This window comes from Hypomesus nipponensis, chromosome 9, assembly GCF_054491055.1.
Source record: "Hypomesus nipponensis isolate SF chromosome 9, ASM5449105v1, whole genome shotgun sequence".
Lineage (NCBI taxonomy): Eukaryota > Metazoa > Chordata > Actinopteri > Osmeriformes > Osmeridae > Hypomesus > Hypomesus nipponensis.
In genome coordinates, this window is record NC_140369.1 from 7772592 (window position 1) to 7797737 (window position 25146).

General features: G+C 39.8%; 5 protein-coding genes across 6 annotated transcripts; 1 reads left to right on the top strand and 4 right to left on the bottom strand.

The window, feature by feature from the left end:
* Positions 1–225: 225 nt before the first annotated feature.
* LOC146272617 (solute carrier family 2, facilitated glucose transporter member 11-like) lies at positions 226–4369 on the bottom strand. The gene is made up of 13 exons (XM_084705657.1): positions 4346–4369; positions 4086–4175; positions 3871–3969; positions 3188–3348; positions 2863–2987; positions 2574–2703; positions 2259–2407; positions 1889–2076; positions 1664–1774; positions 1400–1501; positions 900–975; positions 651–778; positions 226–506 (listed from the first exon to the last, which is right to left on the bottom strand). The coding sequence occupies exons 1-13, from the start codon at positions 4367–4369 to the stop codon at positions 312–314; spliced, it is 1578 nt and encodes a 525-aa protein (XP_084561783.1). The 3' UTR covers positions 226–311.
* A 1883-nt stretch (positions 4370–6252) lies between these two features.
* Positions 6253–10422, bottom strand: LOC146272618 (solute carrier family 2, facilitated glucose transporter member 11-like). Its single transcript, XM_084705312.1, has 11 exons — positions 10336–10422; positions 10049–10209; positions 9262–9386; positions 8985–9114; positions 8723–8871; positions 8438–8625; positions 7668–7778; positions 7321–7422; positions 6999–7074; positions 6655–6782; positions 6253–6546 (listed from the first exon to the last, which is right to left on the bottom strand). The coding sequence occupies exons 1-11, from the start codon at positions 10420–10422 to the stop codon at positions 6328–6330; spliced, it is 1476 nt and encodes a 491-aa protein (XP_084561438.1). The 3' UTR covers positions 6253–6327.
* Positions 10423–11478: 1056 nt separating this feature from the next.
* Positions 11479–17783, top strand: tgfa (transforming growth factor, alpha). 2 transcript variants are annotated; one of them, XM_084704076.1, is made up of 6 exons: positions 11479–11975; positions 12781–12921; positions 13981–14095; positions 14436–14585; positions 14724–14833; positions 15698–17783. In XM_084704076.1, the coding sequence occupies exons 1-6, from the start codon at positions 11936–11938 to the stop codon at positions 15703–15705; spliced, it is 564 nt and encodes a 187-aa protein (XP_084560202.1). In that variant the 5' UTR covers positions 11479–11935; the 3' UTR covers positions 15706–17783. The 2 variants fall into 2 exon arrangements, with proteins under 2 accessions (XP_084560202.1, XP_084560201.1); XM_084704075.1 differs by lacking the exon at positions 15698–17783 and having other exon boundaries at positions 14724–15335.
* A 1005-nt stretch (positions 17784–18788) lies between these two features.
* On the bottom strand, positions 18789–20922 carry hdhd3 (haloacid dehalogenase-like hydrolase domain containing 3). Its single transcript, XM_084704074.1, has 2 exons — positions 20083–20922; positions 18789–19920 (listed from the first exon to the last, which is right to left on the bottom strand). Exons 1-2 carry the CDS (start codon positions 20410–20412, stop codon positions 19525–19527), a joined length of 726 nt encoding a protein of 241 aa, XP_084560200.1. The 5' UTR covers positions 20413–20922; the 3' UTR covers positions 18789–19524.
* A 112-nt stretch (positions 20923–21034) lies between these two features.
* Positions 21035–23727, bottom strand: trub2 (TruB pseudouridine (psi) synthase family member 2). Its single transcript, XM_084704073.1, has 8 exons — positions 23437–23727; positions 23142–23273; positions 22738–22812; positions 22577–22638; positions 22390–22471; positions 21854–21926; positions 21632–21768; positions 21035–21495 (listed from the first exon to the last, which is right to left on the bottom strand). Exons 1-8 carry the CDS (start codon positions 23552–23554, stop codon positions 21170–21172), a joined length of 1005 nt encoding a protein of 334 aa, XP_084560199.1. The 5' UTR covers positions 23555–23727; the 3' UTR covers positions 21035–21169.
* Positions 23728–25146: the final 1419 nt, after the last annotated feature.

Below are 25146 nucleotides of genomic sequence, written 5' to 3' on the forward strand. Positions count from 1 at the left end.
ATACTATTTGTGGTTGTATTGTTCTGTGGATATAAGTGAAATTCACCTTGAAACTGGACACAATAACAAATGACAGTAATATTTAGTACTTTTGTTTATTTCCAATCATGCTCAAAACTTTCAAGTTTCGAAAAAGCTTTTGGTTGTTTATGATAGTAAACCTTGCTGACTTCATTTTTAAACATTATAAGATCAGAAGAAGAATAGTTATAAGATCAATTAAGGACAAGCATCTCAAAGATAAAGCTATTTAAATGACAAATTAAACGGTGTGTGATGTGGGCTTTCAGAATTTAAAATTATACACATTTTCAGAATTTTGTTACAAAACCAAAGTTAGCCTTTTCTGTGTCAGATTTCCTGTTTTTGTAGTTCAGTTTGTTAAAGTCTTCTGTAATCTCCATCACAGTTTTCTTAGTGGTTTCGGGGATGAAATATAGCATGAATGCTGCACTGGAAATGCAGTAGACCACAAAGATCAGGAAACAGAACTCTCCCATACCATCCTGTGTGAGCCAAAAAAATAACGAAATTAGTTGTGTGACAGTGAGCTATGGATCTAATGTTTCGTTAACAAATGTAAGAAGAAAAACATAAAACAAATGAGCTATCACAGCTAACCATATGTTGAGTGTATGGCTGATTCTCACCACTATGTAGGGAAAGGACATGCCGATGAGGAACAGGCCCAGCCAGTTGACAGTGCCGCTGATCACATAAGCGGAGGGACGCCAAGCCTGCAGAAAGAGGTCAGCCGGAAGAGCCATAGCCACTCCACCTAAAAAGCAAGAGTTTCATGACAGTGTGCGTGGACCGCACAAGCACTACACGTATGAACTATACACTCTAATCCAGTGAATACAAGCCTATGTGGATTCTGGTATGTCCATGAAACTTACAAGGCCCCAGTCCATACACACAGATGACTGCGAAGATAAGGGTGATGTTTATATATGGCATCCAGAAATATAGATCCTGAGGAGAAAACAAAGCTGTAGTTCTTCTCATATATGTTTGCTCATATATATTGCTCTTTTAGGTTAGATATAATGAAGCTAAGTCTTGTACTCGCTGTGAAATATGTTACTGTTGATTGTTCTCCTACAGGTACAGTCCTGCACTTTTGTGGTTCATGTTGTTTTAATTTGTAACTTGTATAACTGCGTGCTCTTATGGGTCTTCCCTTTTGGCACTTGTTTAGCTTTTTCACAATGTATGCTTTATGTTTTGGCTACTTGCAATGTTTGGGACAATCTCGTTATGTTCAGTGACCTATGCTCTTTTGTAAAGCTCTCTCTTGGAAGTCGCTTTGGATAAAAGCGTCTGCTAAATGAATAAATGTAAATGTAGTATGTTTAATGAACAAGCAGCATATGAAAATTAAAGAGGTACAGCGTACCTTGAAATACAGCATGGCAATCAGCACAGACATGATGGTCCCCATCAACAGGTACCCATAACCCATCAGATTCTTCCTGCCAGCACGGTCTATCAACAGGGACTGAGAGACAACATTCCTCTTTCATTACAAGGCAGATCTACAGTGCAATACTTTGGCTTTTTATTTACAGGTGGGACAGTTCACGTGAATGTCTCATGCCTCAATGTATGATTCCCACTAGTTTTACTTCTGTCCTAATGTGTGTCCTGTTGCAGTACTCACACAGAAACATACGGTAATGAGCTCTGTTGCCCCAATGCCAATGGACAGGTACTGCATTTTATCCTCTGCGACTCCAGCTTCACGGAAAATGTCAAAACAATAGAAATACAGCTAATAGACAGGAAGACAGGAGAGAAGAGGGGGGACATATGTTTACTAACGACGAAGGAATTCATTATTACTTCAGTGGAAACTTTATATTAACGGTGGAAAAAGTTGACTCACAGCATTAACTCCACAGAACTGAACGCCAGCACAAGGGAAAATTAGAGCCAACGTCTGCCATCTTACACAGCGGGATCGCAGCACGTCCAGTACTGTCTTAGTCTTCTGACCCTGGGAGCTCTCTCTTTCCTTATCCATGTCATCTAACTCAAGTTTCAGGTCATCCTCCTGCCATAACCACTGTAAGGCTTAAACACACATACAGTACCAGTCAAAGGTTTGGACACAGGACACATTAGTCCAAACTTTTGACTGGTACTGTACACACACACATATATAAAACTGGTACTGTACACACACACACACATATAAATTTAACGTACACATAGAGCTAGATACATTTTTGCAATGAAAGGCCTTGTTCACATACCTCTTTTGCAGCCCTCAGTGTCATCTTTGTCAATATAGAGGTATCGAGGTGCTTCAGGAAAGAAAGGCAGGGCCAGAAGTTGAAGGACAGCAGGCAGGCCACAAAGGCCAAGCAGAAATGGCCACGTGTCATCTCTCCCTAACAACTCCCTGCAAAAATGATGAAGAGGAGGAGTTGGGGACAACATCGCTGCTGTCAATATCAGTTAAGCAAAATCATCTGGTCCTTCATCGTGTCTGCGGTAATTAGTCAATCATTAATTAAGTAATCATATGTAGTTTAACCTTTTTATAATTCTGACTCGGACATACTGACCTGATGCCTAAAATTTGGCCTATAATCTTCCCAAGTCCAATGAAGATGGAGCAAGTGAGGCTCATGAATCCTCTCATTTTCTTGGGAGAGCTCTCGCCCAAATACATCAAGTTTACACTCAGCCCAAGGCCTAAGTTAAGAGGAAGACAGCCAGAGACATAAGCTTTCACAAACAAAGAACCTGATGACAAATTGGGGAGTTTGATGCTGTAAATGTTAGAACCTCGCACAAACCAGTGGAAACAAACACATATATGCATACATTTATACACAAAAACATAACACTCACCAGCATTATATCCGTAGAGAAATCTGCCCAGCAGGATCATCTCAAAAGACTTGGCCATGGGACTGAAGACCATAACAAGAGCTGCTACAATGCCCACCACATTGTTAATTAACAGGGCTTTCTTCCTACAAAATAAATTTGACATCATACACTGCTGAGATGATTATAGACTTTATATGTGTGTGTGTGTGTGTGTGTGTGTGTGTGTGTGTGTGTGTGTGTGTGTGTGTGTGTGAAAGCATGTATAAACACATGTGTAACCGCGTGTGTGTATTATTACTGTGGGTTGGGGGTGTAATATTTGTGTGTTTGTATCTCGCTGCACCTGCCATGGACAGCGGGAAGGCTGCCACTGTGTATAGCTCCAAACCATCCACCCAAACTGAACACAGACACAATGAAGGACCAGATGAGCATGTTGGTGGAATCCTCCACTGGAACCTCATACCGCCCCAGCCATGTTTGGTTCACAAAACCTTGGATATGCTGCAGACAGAGAGATGTGCCTTTCTTTAGCATACTAAGATGTACAGTTAAAACATGCTTTTATTTCTATTTGTTTATTATTATGTCACTCCTACCAAGGCTTTCACAGAATCACATTCAGGTAGGCTACATTAATCACAGGCCAGTAGGACTGTACTGGTAAGTCATGAGTTAAAAGGAAAGGAATAAGTAATATTTGGAGAACTGAGAATATTCTCTCACCAAGAAAGGGGATTTATGGCATTCTATGAATTAACTTTCCAACAAAAAACACATGTTGGTTGACCAGCATGCGTTTCTTTCTCATTTCACAAAGGTCAGAATCCAAGTTAATCACAAACTTGCAATATTTCAGTTGTTGCTTTCAGTATGTTCATAGATTTCATTATTAACCTAAAAAGTAGGTGTCTTTGTTTTGAAAGACAATTTCAGTATACACTCACTGAGACATACTTGCATAACCTCATGCCGCTCTGGATAAGAGTGTCTGCTAAATGTCTAAATGTCATGCCATCGACTAACCTGTGCCGGGGATGCCATGATGGAAACTTGGATCCCATACTGAAATGATCCCCCAATTCCCAAGACTAACATTAACAGGTAAAGCCTCCAATACTGCACCTATAGAAATGGAAAGAACACATCAACTGTTTTTCAAACGTATCGACACATTGAGTTTTTAAATGAACCTGACACAAGTGACAGTGTTGATGATGGTCATTATGTGTCCTTCTTACCAATTCTTTCAGAGTGTCTTTCATGTTTGCAGTGTCTCCCTGGCTGCTGACTGGCACAGGAGAACAAGCGTGCTGTGGACCCACCTGTAGCTTTGGATGAGGAGGATGCACACAACATAAAGGGCCATTATATCTCCACCGATGACCAAACATCAGTTAGCCTGGGTTGGTCATTTAAACCATTAGTGCAGAATAAGTTAACAATATGTACAGACAACGGAATGGAACCTGGGCCAAACTGGATCTTATCTGGTTATTACTTGCAATGACAGCATCATGTCCATCGCTTGTAAATTATTTCCCATAGTTTAGCTTGTGGGAGGGTGATAGGGGTTTCTTGTCTGAACAAGAATGACTTACCCATTGTTTTGTTGGTGCATCCAATAGTAAGCTTGCGAGACAGCTGGATTTGCGGGATCACAACCACGTGAGAATCTGTCTGGCCAACCTTCATCCATTATCCTCCAACCTCCATCCATTATCCTCCAACCTTCTCCATTTGTGCCCTAACCAGAGAGGTTTGGACCAATCAACATATTTTAAAGAACTACTGGCAGCTGTGGTTGTGGTTGAAGTTGATAGACAGATAGTTCATCAAATCACCTGTCATGTATTTTGTACCGGCCGTTTCCAATAACGACATCCCAGATGTGTTACAAACCATCTGGTGAATCAGGTTAATCAAATAGCACAAGGTAGTACAAATTTGACATGTAGATCATTTATTTTCCCCTTTTTTTGCATGTGTGTCCTGTCTTTATTGAGAAGGGGGCGATTAATATTAGGGTGCTTTCACACCTATTAGTCCGTTTGCTTGGTTCGAATTTGTGGATGAGTTGCTACTTGGTTGCATTTTTCATTAGGTCCGGTTAGTGTTCACACGGTCCTGTTTTAAGTGATGCAACGTTTGTAAAAAATAACGACGTTTGTAAAAAAAACTATGACGTTTGTAAAAAACAATAACACGCTGTCGTACAGATGGTTAATCTATTGCACAGAAAATGTGTGAGGGAAAATCACTTCCTTGTCACGAACAACAATGGAGCAACCGCAGTGTTTTGCGATTGTAATATATTTAATTTTATGATTTGTTTTTACACGAGCACGTAGTTTGGGTTGCTCGTTGGTCTTTTACCCAGTATATCCAGGTCATATTATATCCAACAAGCATTGGAATTATTTTCTTTCGTCCGACGAGCTACCACTTTTCCATAGAACATCATGCACTTTTATCTATTGCTGCCTACGTTTTTTAAATTTATTTTTTACTTTCAACCGATATTGGTCCACTGTGCAATAATGACCCTTTATATCAGTAAATCACAAAATAATAAATAAGAGTAAACGATTACGTTCACACCTAAAGCAAACCGATATGGTTCACTTGGAACCGGACCGAGTCCCGTCTGTTAAAGGGACCATGGTTCGGTTGTTAATCCGCAGGCATGTTGAGTTCGAATGCTCTCACCTCTCCAAACGAACCAGACTTTCAAAGAAAACGGACCATGGTCCGATTGTATGTTTATGTTTATGAATAGGCCTACATTTTATTAAATGTTTTGTCTTTGAATTATGGATATTTAGAGGAATTACAATGTTGTAAATGAACGTACAAAAGTATACACATTCTTATTTTTCCAATACATGTCAACCAACCTCCAGGAAATGGCTTCGTTCATATGATCATCCCAACAAACATTTCTTAGCCAGTTTCATTGAATATGATGACATTGTATGATGTTGAAAAACCCCAAAAGGAACAGGAACATTATAGATGATCTTTCCAAGACTATTAAGGGATGCAAATTTTCAGGACACTGTGGTCACAATCTGGTTAGGAATTTATGAATCTATAACAATTTGTTTTTCTTTTTTTTTAGATTTTGTGAAATTCTGCCAGTGCTTTTAATGCACGTGTATAAAGTAAAATGTTGAATGTCTGTCACTATTACTTTGAGTGTGTAAAAACATAGTTGTGGTTTCAAACTATTTGGCTATAGGATGAAACATAGAAATCAATAGTAGAAGTCATATATATTCAAGATTGTTTATTTTACCACATCAAATTGAAACAAACAACAATCTGTTTAAAATAAGAGATAAAAAAATTACACTTTGGATTCATCTAAATAATTCCTCAAACTCTAGATGTTCACATTTTGTTAGGAACTTCTGACATTTCGAGGTAACTTTGATGATACAATCTGATTCACCTACTTGTCAGGCTGTGCTGAAAGCAAAATTATAAGGCAGTGGACCTGCACATTTCACCTAGTTGGTACTGGCCCTGAGTGGTAGTTAAAATCTGCCTGTCCTGGCTTCTGTAGTTCAGTTTGTGGAACTCATTTGCAATGACTGTCAATGTCTTTCCCTTGGTCTCGGGTAGAACCAAGCCCACGAACAGAGCAGACAGAAAGCAGACAATTCCAAAGGGGACAAAGCAGAATTGGCCCAACTCACTCTAAAGAGAGAGAACAGAGTAAGGCAGTTATAAAAAGAGATATAAGTGTGGTGTGAACGTGTATTGTGCTTATACGTATATTGGTTGTTTGCTATTGCTGCTACTAACCACTAGGAATGGAAATATCATTCCTATTATGAAGAGGTTTAGCCACATCATAGAACCAGCTATCATGTAGGCTGCGGGCCGGGAGGTCTGACTGAAGATCTCTGTAGGGAGGACCCCAGTTACTCCAGCTGAGGGCAAAGACAAATTTGTTGAAAAATGTATGAAAATTAATTTGGGAAGGTAGCAACAATAAGGTATACAACTCTTATTTGTCGTACTGCAATTAAAATGAAAATCTGAGTATTACATAATATTATCTGAGTATGATGCTAGGGTATATTTCTTATAAATCATCACATCTCTAGTATGAGCTGTGCCCCGTTGTGGTACAACTTCAGACATACCTGGTCCCATGCCGAAGCTCAGAATATAAGTGAAGACGCAAGCCATGCTCATGTACGGCATCCACTGTATTTTGTGCTGTTTGTTGTGAAAAGTTGAATTGATTAAACATGTCATAAAAGATTACAGTCCAAATCACAGTATTACTTTATATCTCTGGGTGAGTGGAAGCTTTTTATTGGAGTTTTTTTTTTGAGAATCCAACCCATCCACCCAACACCTCCTAGTCAGACCTGTATCATGCAGAAACTATGACTCCTAGTGGATGAGTGATGTATTGAATTAATTTAAAAAGCCCAAGACAGGCTTGAGTTGGATGCATACCTCAAGGGATAGTGCTACTGTGAAGATGACTGTCCAGCCTGTCATCAAAATGTAACCCCCCATCAACAAAAATCTTCTGCCCTGCCTCTCAATCAGCAGATTCTGAGGAAAGGTACATTGAACAACATACTTTTCAGCTTCAACCTCGCATTCATGTAATTCATTATAATCCGAACAGTAAGCCAGTGAAAAGCTTTAGCTGGCTCTGGAATGCAAGATGTTGTGTTACAGAGAAGCTATTTTAGTAGTAGCCCAGTTGCAATACTTAACTAGAGAAGAAAACTCCCTCTCTCCCTACCTTCTAGGTACCTACATAACTGCCACATGCATCCTTCTGGAATACTCACACACATTATACAGGCTGTAAATTCACATGTGCCAGTGCCTATGGTGATGTATTGGATCTTTTCAGAAGACATCCCAGCCTCTTGAAACACATAGGAGGCATAAAAGTAAATCTGTGAGGAAGAGACACATTTTTCCACAGTAATTAAAACATCGAACATTTAATTCAAATTATAAAGCAAGACGAAAATGGCCTTCTTTAATAATCCCTGGTTTCAAACCAAAAAACACTTCAGTGACTTGAACATTCTAGTTGGCAGTTTGAGAAATAAAGGCGACAATTTAGCAATTTTGTAGCATTTTTTTAGAATGTGTATATTGTTTACCTTTTTGAATTACAGTGTAAACATTTGGTTCTAATCACCAATAATTCCCTGAACAAAGCATTAAAACAGCCAAACTGCGCACATTGTTTTAAAGGTACACTGAAATTGAAGCTGTCCGCACACAGTATGAAATATTGATAGAACATCTACTGTCATGTCTGCGCTATGGAAAAAACGGCCAGGGGAAACTTGAGCCATTGTTGATCTGATCTCTTTTACAATCTCTTTTACAATCAGACAATGGTGTGCTTCAGAGGTAGGGAACTTACATCCCCATGGGTTTTCTTCCACACTAAGAAAATAATGATTAAAGGAGAGAGACAACTTAGCAGGCAGTAACCTTACTTGGGAGGACCATAATTATTAAGTATGGGACTCAACATTTAAAAGGATTTTAAGTTGCCACCATCATACAGGACCTTACATGAGGTCCGGTCATGTCTCACCGAGTCATTGCCACATAGTTGCATGGCGCTGCTTGTAGCTAAGATGGTCAGTAGTTGCCAGCGAACGCTGCGGTCAGTGAACAGCTCCCATGGCCGGCTGGCTCTTAAACCCTTGGCCTCAGCCTGTTCCTGCAAGATCTCATCCAGCTCACTTCGCTGGACCTCACACCCACGCAGAATCCGCAGAGCTAACATGGAGGAATCACAAAAAACAACTCAATCTCTACTTAACTGTTTCTTCTTCTCGCCAAACACAAGGGAGCTGGCTTACAGTATCTCACGTACCATTTATACAAGCATCCTTGTCCCCTTTGTCGATGAGGAGATAGCGAGGGCTTTCAGGGAACCAGGGTAAAGTCAGAAGCTGAACTATGCCTGGGATGGCATTACTGGCTAAGAGGTACTGCCAGTGGGGCTCACTGCCCAAGATCTCCCTGCAAAGTGACAGGCGTGGATGTCATCATCCCAAATTTCAACCGTTGAGCATGGAACTGCTTATTGGGTTCCAATACAGTACAACTTATGTGTGTGTGTTATCTGTGTTTACCGGAGACCCACAACCTGTCCCAAAACCACGCCAAATGATGTAAAGACAGCTGATGACAGGGACACTGCTCCTCGCAGATGCTTTGGAGCACTTTCTCCGAAATACATGGGTTGTACATTCATACTGATCCCTGCAAACATACATAGAGGAAACGTACACTTGGAATTTGTAATTGTTCAAACATTTTCTCCTACTTCAATAGTAGACATACTTATGAGCACAAGGAGAATGCATTAAGGATACTGTCAAAAGGGTAATATAACACAGCCCTCCGTACCAGCATTGATTCCAATCAAGACTCGAGAGAGGATGATCATTTCAAAAGATTTGGCAGCTCTACTTGTCAGAGCTAAGACTGAACCCAGCATCAGGAAAATGTTGTTCAACAGCAAGGTTTTCTTCCTGATGGATCAATAAAAGAACAGTTATCTGTTATGTTTTCACTCAAATGTGGGCTGCTGTAGATCAGACATCACTGATCAGACCATATCTATCATCCGAAAAGAGTTCATCCTGTTTAGCTGAGTCGGTTTTATTGTACATGTAAACATGTACCATTAGTATAGTTAGTCTTGAACACCACTATTCAAGATTTATGATCCCTATATGTTGAATGTATGCACCTTCCTGCCAAAGTAAATTCCTTGTCTGTGCAAATTTTCATGGTGATTAAACCCCTTTCTGATTTTGATTCTGACCTTGACTCTATGGTTACTTTGTGGAGGGGTATGTTATGATTTTTGAAAACTTAACAGTAATTGTGTTGTTGTGTTATGGTGCTGCCTGCACAGCATGATTGCAGATTGAAGACTCACCTCCACAGAACAATGAATTACTGTTTTGGTCAAACATTGTTTTTGCCTATTACAGTTTAGCTGTGATTGTTGTACTTTAAGTCTCCTTCCACTGAGATAAATGGATAGTTAAGAGTCATGGTGGGTGTGTAAACATGTGCAACCACTAGAGTTCTGCCATTTCAACAACTGTTTGTATATCAACCATAACAAGTTGTTCAACACAACTTGCAAATGGCATTGATTTGACTATATTATGCCTTTCATTACCTTCCAAAGTGTATGGCCATAGGTCCACCTATAAGAGCTCCTGCCAAACCTCCCAGGGAGAATATTGACACAATGAAGGTCCAAACCAGTGTCACTTGGTAATCCTGCAACTGGACATTCCAGCGCTCCAGGAATGTCTCATTTACAAAATTCTGAATGAACTGCAAGTAAAGTATGAGATTGGTCACACATTAATCTATGAGCTTAGACGATAATGGAAAAAACAGGGTTTCATTGACAAAAGACACAGATACACACACACAAGATGGTGGGGATGCTGATCTTACAATGGTAGGAGCATTCATGATGGCAAGGTTGTAGCCGTACTGAAGTGTGCCTCCAATAGCAGCTGAAGTTACCATTAATGCCAACATTCGGACATTGCCCTGTTAAGGTATATCTGTCAGTATTCATTTCAAATGAGAAATTGGAGTGCCTATATTAACATCTGGCACCCTAGGAGCACAGGGTGGTCAAATTACCCATTTTAGCGTTACACCTGAGGTTATACATATGTATAACACGTATTGGAATGTAGTCTACTGTACCAGAGAACAACTGAGAGGACCAATTGTAACAATAGCACACATTTGCTGAGACTTGAGTACTTGACTTTAAACTTCATGCATCTGAATAGTAGGCACCTTTTTCTCATGTAATTTAAAATATAGCATACAATGTAAATGTTACGGTACCTTTTCCACAGCAAGATCTGACATGCTGAATCGAGTCAGATGGTTGTTTTAAACACTGGATACGCTAAAAACAGTGGTTGGGAGAGCACTCAACACTGTCCTCTGACTATTGTACCTACTGTACACTGAGCGAGTGATCGCAGTTTCAAATTTGCGGCTCTCTGGCGCTATCTAGCCACCAGATGGAGCTAAAACAGCTACTGTCGACAGAAGTAGGCTTCATGACCTGAAAATATTTGGATATACGTTTTGGATGAGTAGGAGCTAACAGAGTTGAAGACCGAATGGCAGAGGCATGATCCACTGTTACATTAAGAGTGGCCCGTCATCTTGGATTATTCTACGTTCCTATGTTTTTTCTTTACATGAATTTTGTAGAAAGTTTTAATGTAGGCCTAGGCTTAATTCACCAACAATGATATGCTATTTAAATATTGATTTATGCATTCGTTTTGTTACAAAGCATAGGTCCTACACATTCTGGTTGTTGGAATAGTCAACAACTGTTGTCAAAGCTAGGCTACTACTTTTGCAAGTTAAAATATGAGGACATGGAATATTTAGTTATTGAGTTATGAAATTGAATTATGAAAGCCTAATTTAATTATTGTGATAAGTGTAGGCCTATTTTACACTTTAAGCGGACTAATTTGGGCGTTTGGACTTTTCTGCCCTCCCCCTACTGGGAAGGAGTGGTAACCCTAACCGAATGTTGAATGAACTCTCCCCTTCCTTTTCAATTAGCGTATCTCACTGTCTCTTCGGTGGATCCTTCGGTGGAGGGGGATGAGATTAGATACGTGTTCTTGGAGGTGTCTTCTATTGATGCAGACCATTCTAAAGGAAGCCATTCGGATTGACCGTCTTTATAATGGAAAGTAGCGTTACGGAAAACAATATTCAGAAAATAATAAGAGATTTAATTACTTCTTAGACACTTTAACGATGACATGTCATTCACGCACACTACGCTTGCACTTGGCATTGGCTGAAGTCTGAACATTTGTTTGCTAACTTGCAGACGGTCAATAAAGTAGCCTACGTAGACAGGATTTAACATCTAATCAGTTTTAGAGTGTAACATTTTATTTTCTAATAAGAACGTGTAATTAGATCTTCAAGTGTTAATGGACTGGAGTAATCTGTATTGGCTACTCACGTTTTGGTGGATAAGCAAAAACAAGACTTCACAATGAATCGCGTTTTCTGGGACACGATCTTTCTCATCACTGGTGAGTGCTAAAACCTTGTTGAAACAAATGTTGTTTTAAAAATGTGATAAATGTGCATCGTGTGTGCATCATCAAACACGTGTTTTGATTAGGCTACATAAACGTGATATCAAGTGAATAGTCTAATACATGGAAGTTCATGTACGTTAATTAATGATCCTATCGGGAAATGGTCTGCTGCGTACCTATGACCCACAGCTAAATTAATCACTTGGATCCCTTTGATGTGGGTGATTGCATTTATGAGGACAGAAGACAAAAATGTTAACTAATTTGGTGGATTTGCCTTAGTTGATCCATCCACATGTAGGCCTTTTCCATTTTAAAAGCCTGTATTTCCTGTATTCCTGTAAGCCTGTATTCTAACTCTTTATCGTCTGTGTGTGAACACCAGCTATGTATAGTTTTTTAATGGACTCATCCTGTTAGTGATGGATACTTGACCCTGCTCCTTTGGTTGGCTGATCAGCTGGACGCAGCATCGTCTCTTTGTTGGACGTTGTACTTAGTAATACTCAGAGGAGGCTCATCATCAATAACTAAGAGGCTTCCCTGTCTGATGGAGGTCTAATTTATATCATCAGTTCTCTCACAATATATATAGCTACACCCACACACACTGAATTTGAGCCAAACTGTAAAACAAGTGTATCTAGTTCATACCATGTGAAGAGTATTTGTGTTGGCATGTTAAGGGTAGTAGAGTAATTGATTCACATTTTAACTGGTGTCCTCATTTCATGATTTCCCTTAAATGTCCTAAAAGGTCTGTATTGATGCTTCTACAATGTGTTCCATCCTATAGGGTCCTTCTTTACCTATGGTACGGGACAGGGTAATTCTACCATTGGTTCTACTACTTCAGCTACTACCACCACAACAACCTCTGCCACCTCTTCCACCACTATTTCTACCACTCCTATTACTACTAAAATTCCAGTGAAAAGTAAGTGTCTGCACAAGCAAACATGTCTTGTGAGTGCTGGGTATTGGGATATCCCAGAAAAGATAGTCTGATGGATTGATTAAACCATGACTGAAATAGAAGAGTATAAAGCACTGCTTAGGTTGCAGCTAGAAATTACTGTAACTATCTACACGGCTCCATATAAAATTCAGAAAATGCCCTATAATGACTGATTTCCTCATGAATTTCATCCTGGAATGACTGCCAAAATCACATGGAAAGAGACTGGTAGGGCAAATGCCTCTGGGAAAACAGAGGGCTTTTACAGGGCCTGAAAGGAGACAATGCATGTAGGCTGGAATCCAAAAGGCCATTTACCACTGGAATGGAGTATGTGACTGCTGTAATGCAGCTATCTGTCTGTCTGCTTACCATCCCCTTCTCTCTGAATGCCACATTGTAACATCTGTTTTGGCTGCCCTAAGAAACCTACATAGAACTGTGTTTGTGCAAAGCAATTTGAGCAAGCATGTAGTTTGAGTATTATTTGAGCTGTATGTATATTCAAAACGGTGCTCTGTAACTTGGTTATCATTGTCCTCTTGCATCAAGCTTTTTGATGATAAAAGTTATGTTTCTTTTGGGACTTTTATTCCACTTGTCTTGCATGATATTCATCCTAAATAATGTCTTTGATGGAGTGTGTAACTGAAGAAATGGGGTGAATTCTAGGTTGTATTCCCTGCAGGGATCTCTTGTGCTTTAATGGGGTTGATGGACAGACCTTTTTGTTTGCTATGTCAAATTGGGAATTTAGTCCTTGTCTCTTTGAATCCAGCACCTCTTAATGCATAGCTGTTTTTCTTCTGGACTGTCCTTGACGTAAGCGACCCTGCTGCCCTGGAACTGGAGCATGGGTGTCCTCTTGTAGACTTGAAGCTAAAACTTGACCTATGACAGATTCCTTAGACACTGGCCTTTGAAGTTATGGAAAAGGGTCACACTTACTAGAAAGGAGCATTTTGATTGTTTAATAGATTAAAGCTCTATGATTACAGTTCTAAAATGTAAAGTAATGGCTCCATATCTCCCTCACAGAGTTTGTGGCAGCAGCCGTTCGCTCTCATTTTGATGATTGTCCGGATTCGCACACCCATTTCTGCTTCCATGGAACCTGTCGTTTCCTGATATTGGAGGAGACTCCTGCATGTGTGTAAGTGTAACTTGCTGTTACGTGCATGAATAAGCAAAGAGCATCTCTGTCTCACACACACACACACACACACACACACAGATTTACTGCAAAACATGTTTAGGTTTGTCTCTGCCACCCCTTGGTTTGCACCCTGAGACCTTTGTTTGGGGAGGATTGAGAATGAATACATCTGACTTATACTCATAAAGTCTATTTTTGGTATTCTGCGATGCTTGGAACCTATTACATCTGAAAACGTTGCAAATCTAAAATATTGCTTGAGATTTGAGGTTTATGCTTTGAGGATGTAGAACATTATTATTACCATGTCAACTCAGTCCCTGTCCATCACATGCAGGTGTCACCCTGGCTTCGTTGGGATGAGGTGTGAACATGCCGACCTGCTGGCTGTTGTCGCAACCAATCACAGGCAACAGACAGTCGCCACAGTGCTAGTACTCTGTGTGATTGGTAGTGTCATGATGATGCTGCTTTGCACTCTTTTACAGTGAGTGCATACAGTACACAGTGATGTGATCAATCCACAAATATTTCCCCATCACTCTTGTATGTCATAAAGTGATTGCGTAGTTGAATATAACCACACATGGTTTTCTTACATGGTGATATGTCCTTTCTTTCCAAGTTGCTGGTGGAGGCGTGAAAGTCATAGGCGGACCCAGGCCTTCTACTGTGTCCCAGAAAAACCTGGAAGTATGCTGACAGGCAAAGCATCCTGCTGTCAAACTGAAAGTGGTAGATACTTAAATTCTCTTTTGGCCTCAGTCTATTTAGCAATTTTGCTCACTGACGTTTCTTGAAACTGGAATCCATGGAGTGTATAAACCTGATTGGCAGGTATTCAATTAATCAAAGTGACTGAACTGTCCCTGTGCATTCAAGACCCGTTTTGGTTTTCATAATACATTAGTCCTATGATGTTTAGTTAAAACATACTACAAGTTTACTGGAAATTTATATTTATTCTTACAAAAAGCACAATGCCTCCATTGTCATACTAACATATTTTGTATTTGTTAACTTAATGTGGATAGACAACTAGATTAAGAGCGATGACTGGAAAACTATATATTCAGTGCTTTCTCTTATTCAGCAGTGTCATGCTATGGATCAATCCAATGGTTATGCAAATCTAAGTCAAATATTTCCATACTTGCCTCTTACCCTTCATGTAAGTTTCTTATATCACATAGAAGTAGACTTATCACAAATATACAGATGTTGTTTTCTCGGTGCTTCTGATTGATTATATTCTTGTTTTGTTCATTACCTCTGTCAGATCACGTTCCCTATGCACAAGGTACTATTGGGTCGTGTTCATCAGTGTGCTTTAATGTGGAGTAGAATTGATGGAGTAGTTAGTTTCAAGGGATAGATTTTAGCCTAGATTATGTGATCATACTTTCATGGTCTGTGTTGGTGATGACTTACATGACTACAACTTTTGTATTGATGAATATGTTTGCAAGGTTTGAGTCAGAGAGTGATCTTAAAATTTAGTTCCACGCAAAATACAGCACAGTAGTGTTCATGTAGGACTTTTCCCACGTAACCATGCTAAATTCCCTGTTATTTATTTTTTCCACCATTTTTTTCCAGTGGTTTAAGAGGATCATTCTTCTAGATTTTACACAATGAAATTCCACATCCTGGGATCTCTACAGACTGGAACCAAGATGGTTGACTGACAGCTGGATTATTTACGATGTGAGGGAGCAAGAAATTGACTCACCTCTGTTAACATCAAACTAAGTCCATCAGATTTAGGAATTGACCTGGCTCACCTAGAGAGAATTGAAAGGAGGAATATGAGGAGTTAGCCCCAGCACTGTATCATTATGAGGACACTGCCTGGAGGGCTGATTCTGGACATGACAGAGAACACCTTTTCAGAAGAGGTTTGGCATCCAAAGACGATGTGGAACAACAAAATGCATGATCTCAGACGGACATCCTGTGTGATATACTTCAAGTAAGAGGACCTCAAATACTCCCCATTTTTGTCTTTTTAACAAACACCGTATAAATTATGTGATCACTGAGATAATTTTTTATTAAAGAATGGAGGGAAAATGTGTTCTTTAAATAAGTTTTAGTTATTTTTTAAGCAAGGTATATAAACTCACTTCACCTTACAAAAATGGGGAATTCTTATTTGTAGGTATTCTTAGACTAAGGGAGAGTAAGAGAGTAAGGATCTACTGACTGAATCAATTTTGAATATGGGAAAAAAAGTTCTGACAAATATGCCTCGCAAATATTGCCAATGTATTTTTTGTTGTACAAAGTAATATCCCTAATACACCACTTTCTCAAGTATATTTAGTCCTAAATTAACTACCCCAATGTCTTTTATATTGCTTTTGTTAAATCAGTGAAGATAAACAAGGGGCTGGATTTCATGGAGAAGAGGTCTTTAGTTATTGTAAAGGTGTTGAATGACTCCAGTGCTGCTACTAACCTCTTATGTTAGTGTTTTTTTCTGAACAATTCTGAATGCCTCTGAGGTTTAGAACCAGTAAATGACTTTTTACTTTTTATTGTGTGTCCTTACAATTGCATGTTACCAGGCACATGTTGCAAAAGCGTGAGTATCCGGCAACAGAAAACCTGTGCTTATTTCAGTTGCTTACTTCAATGTATGGAATTTGTCAAAGCTCACTTGTTCTTTAAGCTTAATCACAAAATTGTGCACTTATGGTTTAGAGGTATAACTTTATTTAGAGATATTAGAAATGGGTTCACGTGCAAGAAATGCCAAATGCACCTTATGGACCACTTGTGAGTATATGCACAGAAGTTACTAGGTGTTGATTTAATGCCGTCATGGAAGACACCACCACTCTTATGCTTTGAGAGGTCATACTGAGAGGTCATACCAGGCAAACAAGCCTGGCTTTTTGGAAAGTATTCAAGGACCAAATGTGTTGTAGTGAGCGTAGAAATAGGTTATGGGTAAAAACAAAACAAAATTGTGGCTGTTGGTCTGGGTGGAGTAAACATGCAAAAAAGGTCTGCATTCTAGAAAGTGATTTAGATTGAATTGATAGAAGGGAGAGACATGCCAATATTTTTTTCTTTCTTTCCTTGATTCTGGGGTTTTGAATGTTTGCTTTTGAAGTAGATACGATTGATACTTTCTGAAAAAAAAATGGTGAATGGATGTATATGAATGAAAGTATGAGTGTGTGTTTAAGTGCGGTCTTGTTGCGTTGTGAACATGTTTTCATTGTTGTTTACATACCAAACAATAACATTTGTTTCCTAAGGAGATATATGCATGTTTTCTTGTTCCCTGTCAATATCTGAATAGAGAATGAAAATGAGCATTATAGTTAATAGTTAGCATGAAAATGTCAAATATATAAGTAAACTTGTATATAAACCCTGAAAATATGTTCTGTATAAAATAAGGACCATGGATATGTTAAGTTATGTCAGAATGTTTTACAATCTGCAGTGTTACTTCTGTGATTAAGTCTTTAGTTGAAACATCACCAACAGAATAACTTTTCCAGATAACTAACCACTTCAATGTTGTACTGTTATTGAACTTTCTGTTTTCAATGGAAAAATATGTATTAATGAAAAGAAAAAAAAAACATTCTAATCTGCAAACATTTGTCTTGGTGCTGTCTGTCACTCTGATTCCATGTAACCCTATAGCATTACACAGTCTGACCCAGCTTGTATCCTTCACTTGACTATCTTCAGAGATGCGCCATTTCAGAAGGTACAATCCATTGCGTGCTTTCTCTCTTCACTTTTACGGGTCTTTTTTCCCTCATCTGTCTTGTACAAAGCTTTCTGTTTGTCTATTTTTCCTCTCACTGAATATTTCAAAAGGGGAAATACAAACATAAAACTCTGAACCCCAGGCTCAACTGAACAAAGAGCCTACCCCATGAGTGCTTTTTTAGCTGAAGGAAAGGTTGAACTTGTTTGTAGCTTTTATTTATTTGTTTGTTTGCTTATGCCCTTGGTTACTATATGTTTAGGCCTATATGTAGTCTGAGAACACATACGTGTTCTTGTGAAAATGTGAGTTGACCCACATACTAGATCTATTTATTTCCCTTTGCAGATTTTGTTGGTTTAACCTTTCATCTTCTCTCAATCTATAATTTGCTCTTCCCTTTTGTTCTCTCCATCATAAGCTGTGTTGTATTTCCCAATCCTATTATGCTTGCAATTGGATTTATAGGGAGTCCTTCCCAACTGGCTGAGCTTACTAAAGCCAGCTTTGAATTAAGGAGCTCTTCTGGGGGCATCCCTAAAGATAACAAAAGGCTTAGGTTCTGATGGGGAGAAAATAGAGAGGGACAGGTGACAATACAGGGACCTATCCAACATCGAGTGCGGATATGTTATGTAAGACAGCATCAACTATTTTGAGCAAGATTCAATGCGCATGTCCATGACTTCAGTTTTGGATTTACGACATTGTTCAATTTCAATAACTGAAAGATTTGCGCTGTGCTACTCACTAGTGTACACCCTCTCTTGGTCTTTTTGATCCTAACCCAACATTCACAGTATCTCTCAGACCAGATGGTTTGAAATAAGAGTATTTAAGTATTAGGGTTAAGCAATCCTGCCCACTCCAGTCCCTTTCACAACTCTGCATTTCTCTCTGACATCACTGCTGACACCATCGTTGATAACAATAAAAACGCTTTTATCAAAAATGTTCACATAAATGTTTATTTGTTGGGAATGTGTTGTTCTGATCAAAGAGCTTAACTGACTGAGGGCACAGCTGGAGGGAGAACGCATCATCTCACACGAGTCTGGGACAAGGATTCCACCAACTAATTCCACTGTCTTCTCGTAATAGCCACTTACAGCTCACAGCAAATTCATGATACATTTTGCAGTGAAAAGGACCACTGTCTATATAACAAAGTAGGATGTTTTATTCTTGCCAAGCCATTGGGACGACAACTGGTGGATTCCCTTCCCCCTACAGGCACATTTCCTGTTAACTCATGAGTGTAGTGTTGAAAGATTGGTCCAGGTGGTGGATTTATGGATGTACTGCTTAGAACTCAAATATACAGGACAGTAAGCTGTAAAAGGATTTCCATTCAAGTTGCCTGATTAGTTCTGATTTCAATACTATGTATACTTGACATATTGAAATACATCTGTATGCTACATTGACATGACACAGTACATTCCTGCCTCTTTGAGATCACTACCGCTAAAAGGTTTTCAGCCTGTTAGTCACTAACAAAACACATCAAAAGTAGGCTTTGAGAAAATGCACACCTTCCCTCACTGTTTTGAATGGCATGTAGCCAGGCTTGATTGTGTAAATAACATTTATATACATTTACAAATAGAATGTGAACTGGACAAATAGTAAGCTTATTTTAATTGGTGTTATTTTTTACAATGGTTTTCTGAAACCCAGGGATATTCCATTAACCAATATTTGTCTGAAGTCTTATTGACAGTTCCTCTAGAGAATGTATTAAATGCTGCTGGGGTACATCTAGGTGGCAGTGCTTCTTATCTCTATCTAACAAGTACCCATGGATGCCCAAGGAGCGAGCGGTGATATAGTCATAGTCATAGTGGTCCCCAATGTGGGCCACTTGAGCTGCAGGCACACCGCATTTCTTCAAGGCCAGGTAAAAAATGGCAGGATTAGGCTTGGCCACGCGTGCTTCCTCCGACGTCACCAGGAAACTGAAGTGAGACAGCAGGCCACAGGCTTGTAAAATCCCTTCCAGACGACTGTCAAAGTTAGACACCACACCAAGTTTCAGCCCCACAGATGAACAGCTCTCTAAGGCCCTTTTTGAGTCTGGAAACACCTGAGAAATAACAATATTTTGTTTTATATTTTCATATTGTACACCCATACAGAATTGTATGGAAAAAACGTATTTCCTACTGGTAATGGTCTGGTCAGGACAAATTGTATTCCCTGACAAACCCTATTATAACTCTAACGCTGAATTTGATAACACCCTTACCTCCCAATTGTCCGAGTTGCTGAAGTTATGGTATAGGTTGTCTGCTAACTTGTCCAGCAAGGCAGGATCCTGTACGCGACACTGGAGGAAGGTGTCCCGCACCACCCCGCACCACCAAGTTTTTCCATTTAGGCCCTGAGAAGTGCCGTAGTTGGGATGGATGCGAGAGAACTGGCGGTAAACCCGACGGAAAGCAGTCTCCACCTCTACAGAATCAAGGCTCAATCCAGCTCTTTTTGCCTCATGGCAATACTGCTCCCCCACAGACCGGCGGACCTTCAATAGGGTGTCTTTCACATCCCAAAGCACCCAGCGCAATGGTCCTTGCATGACAACTATAATCTACCAATATCAAAGGCTAAATAGCATTCAAATCAGATTGGGGTGGGGGGAGTCATGTATTGGCTAGGTCTGCTCCTCCTCGTAATTCACTCAAGGACTTTTTAGTCAAACATGGGCCTACCTAACCAGCAGTGATCAGCATAACCAAACACATTTAGTAACTAATACATTATTTTGAAAAACATACAAACCCAGAAAAATGTTGAATATTACTGGCGTGGTATTACGAAGTAGGCTATTACGTAAAGCGGTGGGCACCAAATTGTTGCAAAGCGTATCGTTTTGGATTTGCTGAATGTGCGGCGATCAAATACATCCGCAGAACACATCTTGCTCACAGGAATCGTTCCCAACCATGTCTAAATGGTAGGCAATTAGTACAGCAACTTTTTACCCAATTGATAGTAGCATAATATAGACTACTTTGTACAGTCTGTGCTACAGTAGAATGTCGTATAAGGCATAATTTATAAGAAAAATAAATGCCATCCCGAGAAGGCAACTTCTCCTGCCACCATGTGGCTATTTCGGGGAAGTATTGATTGGTTGTCCTAAAAGTTTCTTTTCGACATTAAAATCTACAATACACTCCTTATTACTACCATAAACATATTTTCATGACATACTTTAATCTGAATAATATACATGTGAATTTGCATGTTCCATTGCAGCATTTTTCGCCATAGACATCACAGAATAAATAAAAGTTACAAATATGAGGACAGCTTATGTCAAAATACTGAAGTCAGTTGAGTGGAGCAATTGCTTCTTTTCCTCCCTTCTCTTGCCATTGATTGTCTGTATGGTTGTCCTCTTGGGTGCCTGTGATGGTGCTTTTGGTATCCATCCTGTGTTTGGGTGCCTTTGTGAGCTTTTGAGAGCGGTACTGTTGGATGGCCTGCATGACATCAGGAGCAGCCCAGTGATGGCGGGTCAAAGTGTCCCGCAAGATGAACGGCCCATCTCTGGTGCGCCGCACTCCTTTACAAAATGCAGAGCTGCGGAGCTCCAAACCGACCTCATGAAGGACTTTGCACAGGTATCGTTGTGTCTCATTTATGCACTGCACCTCTGTAACGGATAATCACATGATTTTCTGATATACCAGATGCTAATCATTTTACATAGTATAAGCAGAAGACAGCTGCATTCTCTATTGACAGTCATGTGTGAGTAGGTATTAGTGGGATCGTTGGTGACCACTCACCCAGGGTGAAGTGGGGTGGTTGAAAGTGTAAGCAGCGCAATCCCAACATTATTGGCGGTGTTTTCCCATCTGGACGCAGTGCCCCCTTCACGGCCAGTTCATATGCCTCCTGGGAGCTCATGTCGACATTGGAGTATCTGCAAGAAGAGGCATACATTTGAAACTCCAGGAGTTATTTGATGACTTCAGTCGTTTTCAATATGGACATAAATGTAGACATACACAAGAAGAGCCTTCTGGTTTACTCCCTGCATCATGGCCAAGACTTTCTCCAGCTTGTCCCTAGTGATGTGATCTGTCAGAAGAAGGACATGTTTGAAAGCATGAGTAATAGTGTAGCCTTCATAACAGATTTAGTATTTTATGGAAACATTCTTAACAAAGAGAGCTGTCACATTTACATTTATTCATTTAGCAGATGCTTTTATCCAAAGCAACTTCCAAGAGAGAGCTTTACAAAAGTGCATAGGTCAATGATCATAAATAAGATAGCCCCAAAAACATTGTGGGTAGCCAAAACATGACGCATACATTGTGAAAAGCAAATAAGTGCCAATGGGAAGAAACATAAGAGCATGTAGTTAAGTTACAATGAAACAACATGAACCTCAAAAAATGCAAGAGTGTACCTATAGGAAAGCAAGAAACAATTATATAATTCACAGCGAGTACAAGAAGTTAAATCAGTTACAACTAACCAACAAGAACAACAAGTCCCTCAACAAGAGTCATTGTGTTGCTGGAGGAAACTAACATACCATATGTGGTTTTCTCTATGATGGTGCCAGTGTGAGTGAAATTGTTAGTGGCCATCCCAAATTCCCCCTCCAAGATGTAATCCTGAAACAAAAAGCCCATTTTTAAATATGGTTACAAATCTCTATGGTGCTTTTGTATCATGTAAAAAATGTGCGTCCTGTTTGAGGTTGAAATGAAGAAGCTTACCCTGGTGACACATGATCCATAGAGGTCTTTGAGAGCCTTATTACCATGCCCAACTCCAAGAACTGGGTAGATAACGAAATTTACACAAGAACAATTTAATCCTTGTGAAATTTGAAAACCTTTCCACAGAAAAGAGCTGTAACCCTAGAAAAATACTCTACCTAGAACACCCGAGGAGAAGGCATCCAAGCGGTGTCCGACTCCTACACGGACCTGCTGAAACTCAGGCCCACTTACTTGAATGGAAGAAACATGCATCAATGTTATTTTATGCTCAATGGCAGTGGTTCCCAACCCTGGTCCTGAGGGCACCCCTGTCCTGCATGTTTTAGATGTTTCCCTGCTCCAACACACCTGATTCAAATGAATGGGTCGTTAACCAGCTCTGCAGAAGCCTGCTTATGACCATTCATTTGAATCAGGTGTGTTGGAGCAGGGAAACATAAAACATGCAGGACAGGGATGCCCTGAGGACCAGGGTTGGGAACCACTGCTCTATGGATTCATAGACAATTGACAGTGGACAATTGAGATAGCGATAAGTAAACCTGTAGGTTACACATACCCAGTGGGTGGTCAGCTAGTGCTGGGAGGGAGGCCGCAGAGAGGGTAAGGTCACTGGAACTCTTGTTCCCACCTGGCCCTAACAAAAACTTGACTCTGAGACGAGGAGCTGAAGGAGGGGCTGCATTTATACCTGAGCAGACCAAGAACAGTAGTTTTTTTAGCTGTGTAACATAGGCTAGTATATGGAGATGGGAGTACAAATTGCACAAGGATGTATAACGCTTTGCTTGAGAAATCCTTGACAGATTTCCATTTAAAAGAACAAAATCAACAGTTCTACAAAGACAGCATACCTTTCAGTATATTCGTCTCAACTGTATCACGGACAAGTTTCCAATGAACTCCCTTCGGTTTGTAAACAGAAAATAATCCTTCGAATTTACGAAACACCCGAATAGATTGCGTCGACATGACGCTTAAAAACAAACTAACGGACTACTTGGGTCTATCATAGATAGATGTAATACTATAGTGAGTATAGTCTAAATCAACTAATTAATGTAGTAGGTAAATATTGCTCAATTCGCTTGCAAACCCCTAACATACTGTAAAGTCACGTTGCGTGATGTTCGTGTCCAAGTACTTCACACTGCGCATGTGACATTCAACGGGCCTGGCGAGACCACCTGTATTTTAGAATGCTGCCACCTTCTGCTCTGGCGCATTTTCTTTGAAACTATGAACTATGAAACGTGAATATCACATTATGTCCGTTTTCCTGATGCAGAACAATTAAACAGAGCATAGTGTAAACAGACACTGCCCTGTAATTTTCGAGTTTTATTGAACCTTACCCTAACAATTCGTAAGCATTTGTTGTAGTTGTAAATTTATAATTGACTGTGACGGCACACTATTAGCGTGGGCTTTGTGTGGGAGGTGCAGGACAGAGGTAAGCCTTTGTGGGGGAACAGTTAGGGTGCCATAGAGAATTTGGAGAAAAGATATATGAGAGCCGTATCACAAAGGTGCTTGAAAGCCAGAGGGTCATTCCCATGGTGATACCCGTAAAGAAAAATTCAGGTGCTGCCTAGTTACTCATCTCTCTTATTCATCCTGTAACTTTCTTATGTAGAAATTGGGATTCTGTAGCCAATTTTAAAGTACAACAAGAAGTTTAAATTGGTGTCGATGAGAACACAGCATTGCTCTAGATATGTAAGTTATGGCAAATGAGTAACTTGGGCTCCGAATATTTAATGAGACATAGGCCTACTGATAATACTGTGGTCATATTCCCTTCCTTCTTCCACACTGGGCAGTAGTTTACCTTTTCCTGTGCCTCTTACTTATGGCCCCCAAGGTCAGATCTGTCTACCAATAGCCCTCTGTGTTCAAATGATTCTACCTCACCTCGGCCTTGGCTTTGAAACACAGGCTGCATTCATCAAACTCACAATGGAATTAAATTAAGTAACTACTAGACAATTTCTTTTACACGCCCCGATGAAACAAGAGTTTCTCATAGTAGAGGAATATCTGACACAATATGTGAGTATGATAAAATACTGTAAACACAAGTCTACTCCCATTGTTAATATACTGTATATACATAGTTAACCATTAACTAAAAAGATAATTAGAAGTATTGAAACGCACAAATAAATTACTGTTACAAAATCTGAACGCATTGAACGAAATCAATTAGATCATCCAGATGATTAAGGTGATCACATTTGGACTTAGTCACAGTCTGTCAACCTATCACAGTGAGAATCAACACAAGCCAGGGAGGAGGAGAGTGAACAGTGTGTAGACACGGTGAGGGAGAAAGAATTGACAGGGAAAGAACGAGAAGTGAACACAGCTGCTACCAACGTAAATGTTTTAAGTTGGTAGATCAATTATTTTGACTGATTAGTGAGTTTGGTTGCGGTAAAAAAAGACTACATAGGAAGACTAGCCTACAACTAAGTAAGTATGACACTATGTATTAGAACCCAGAGCGTCAGGCAGATAACAACTCTGTCGTCAACTTGTGCTGTTATGGAAGAGTTCAGGGA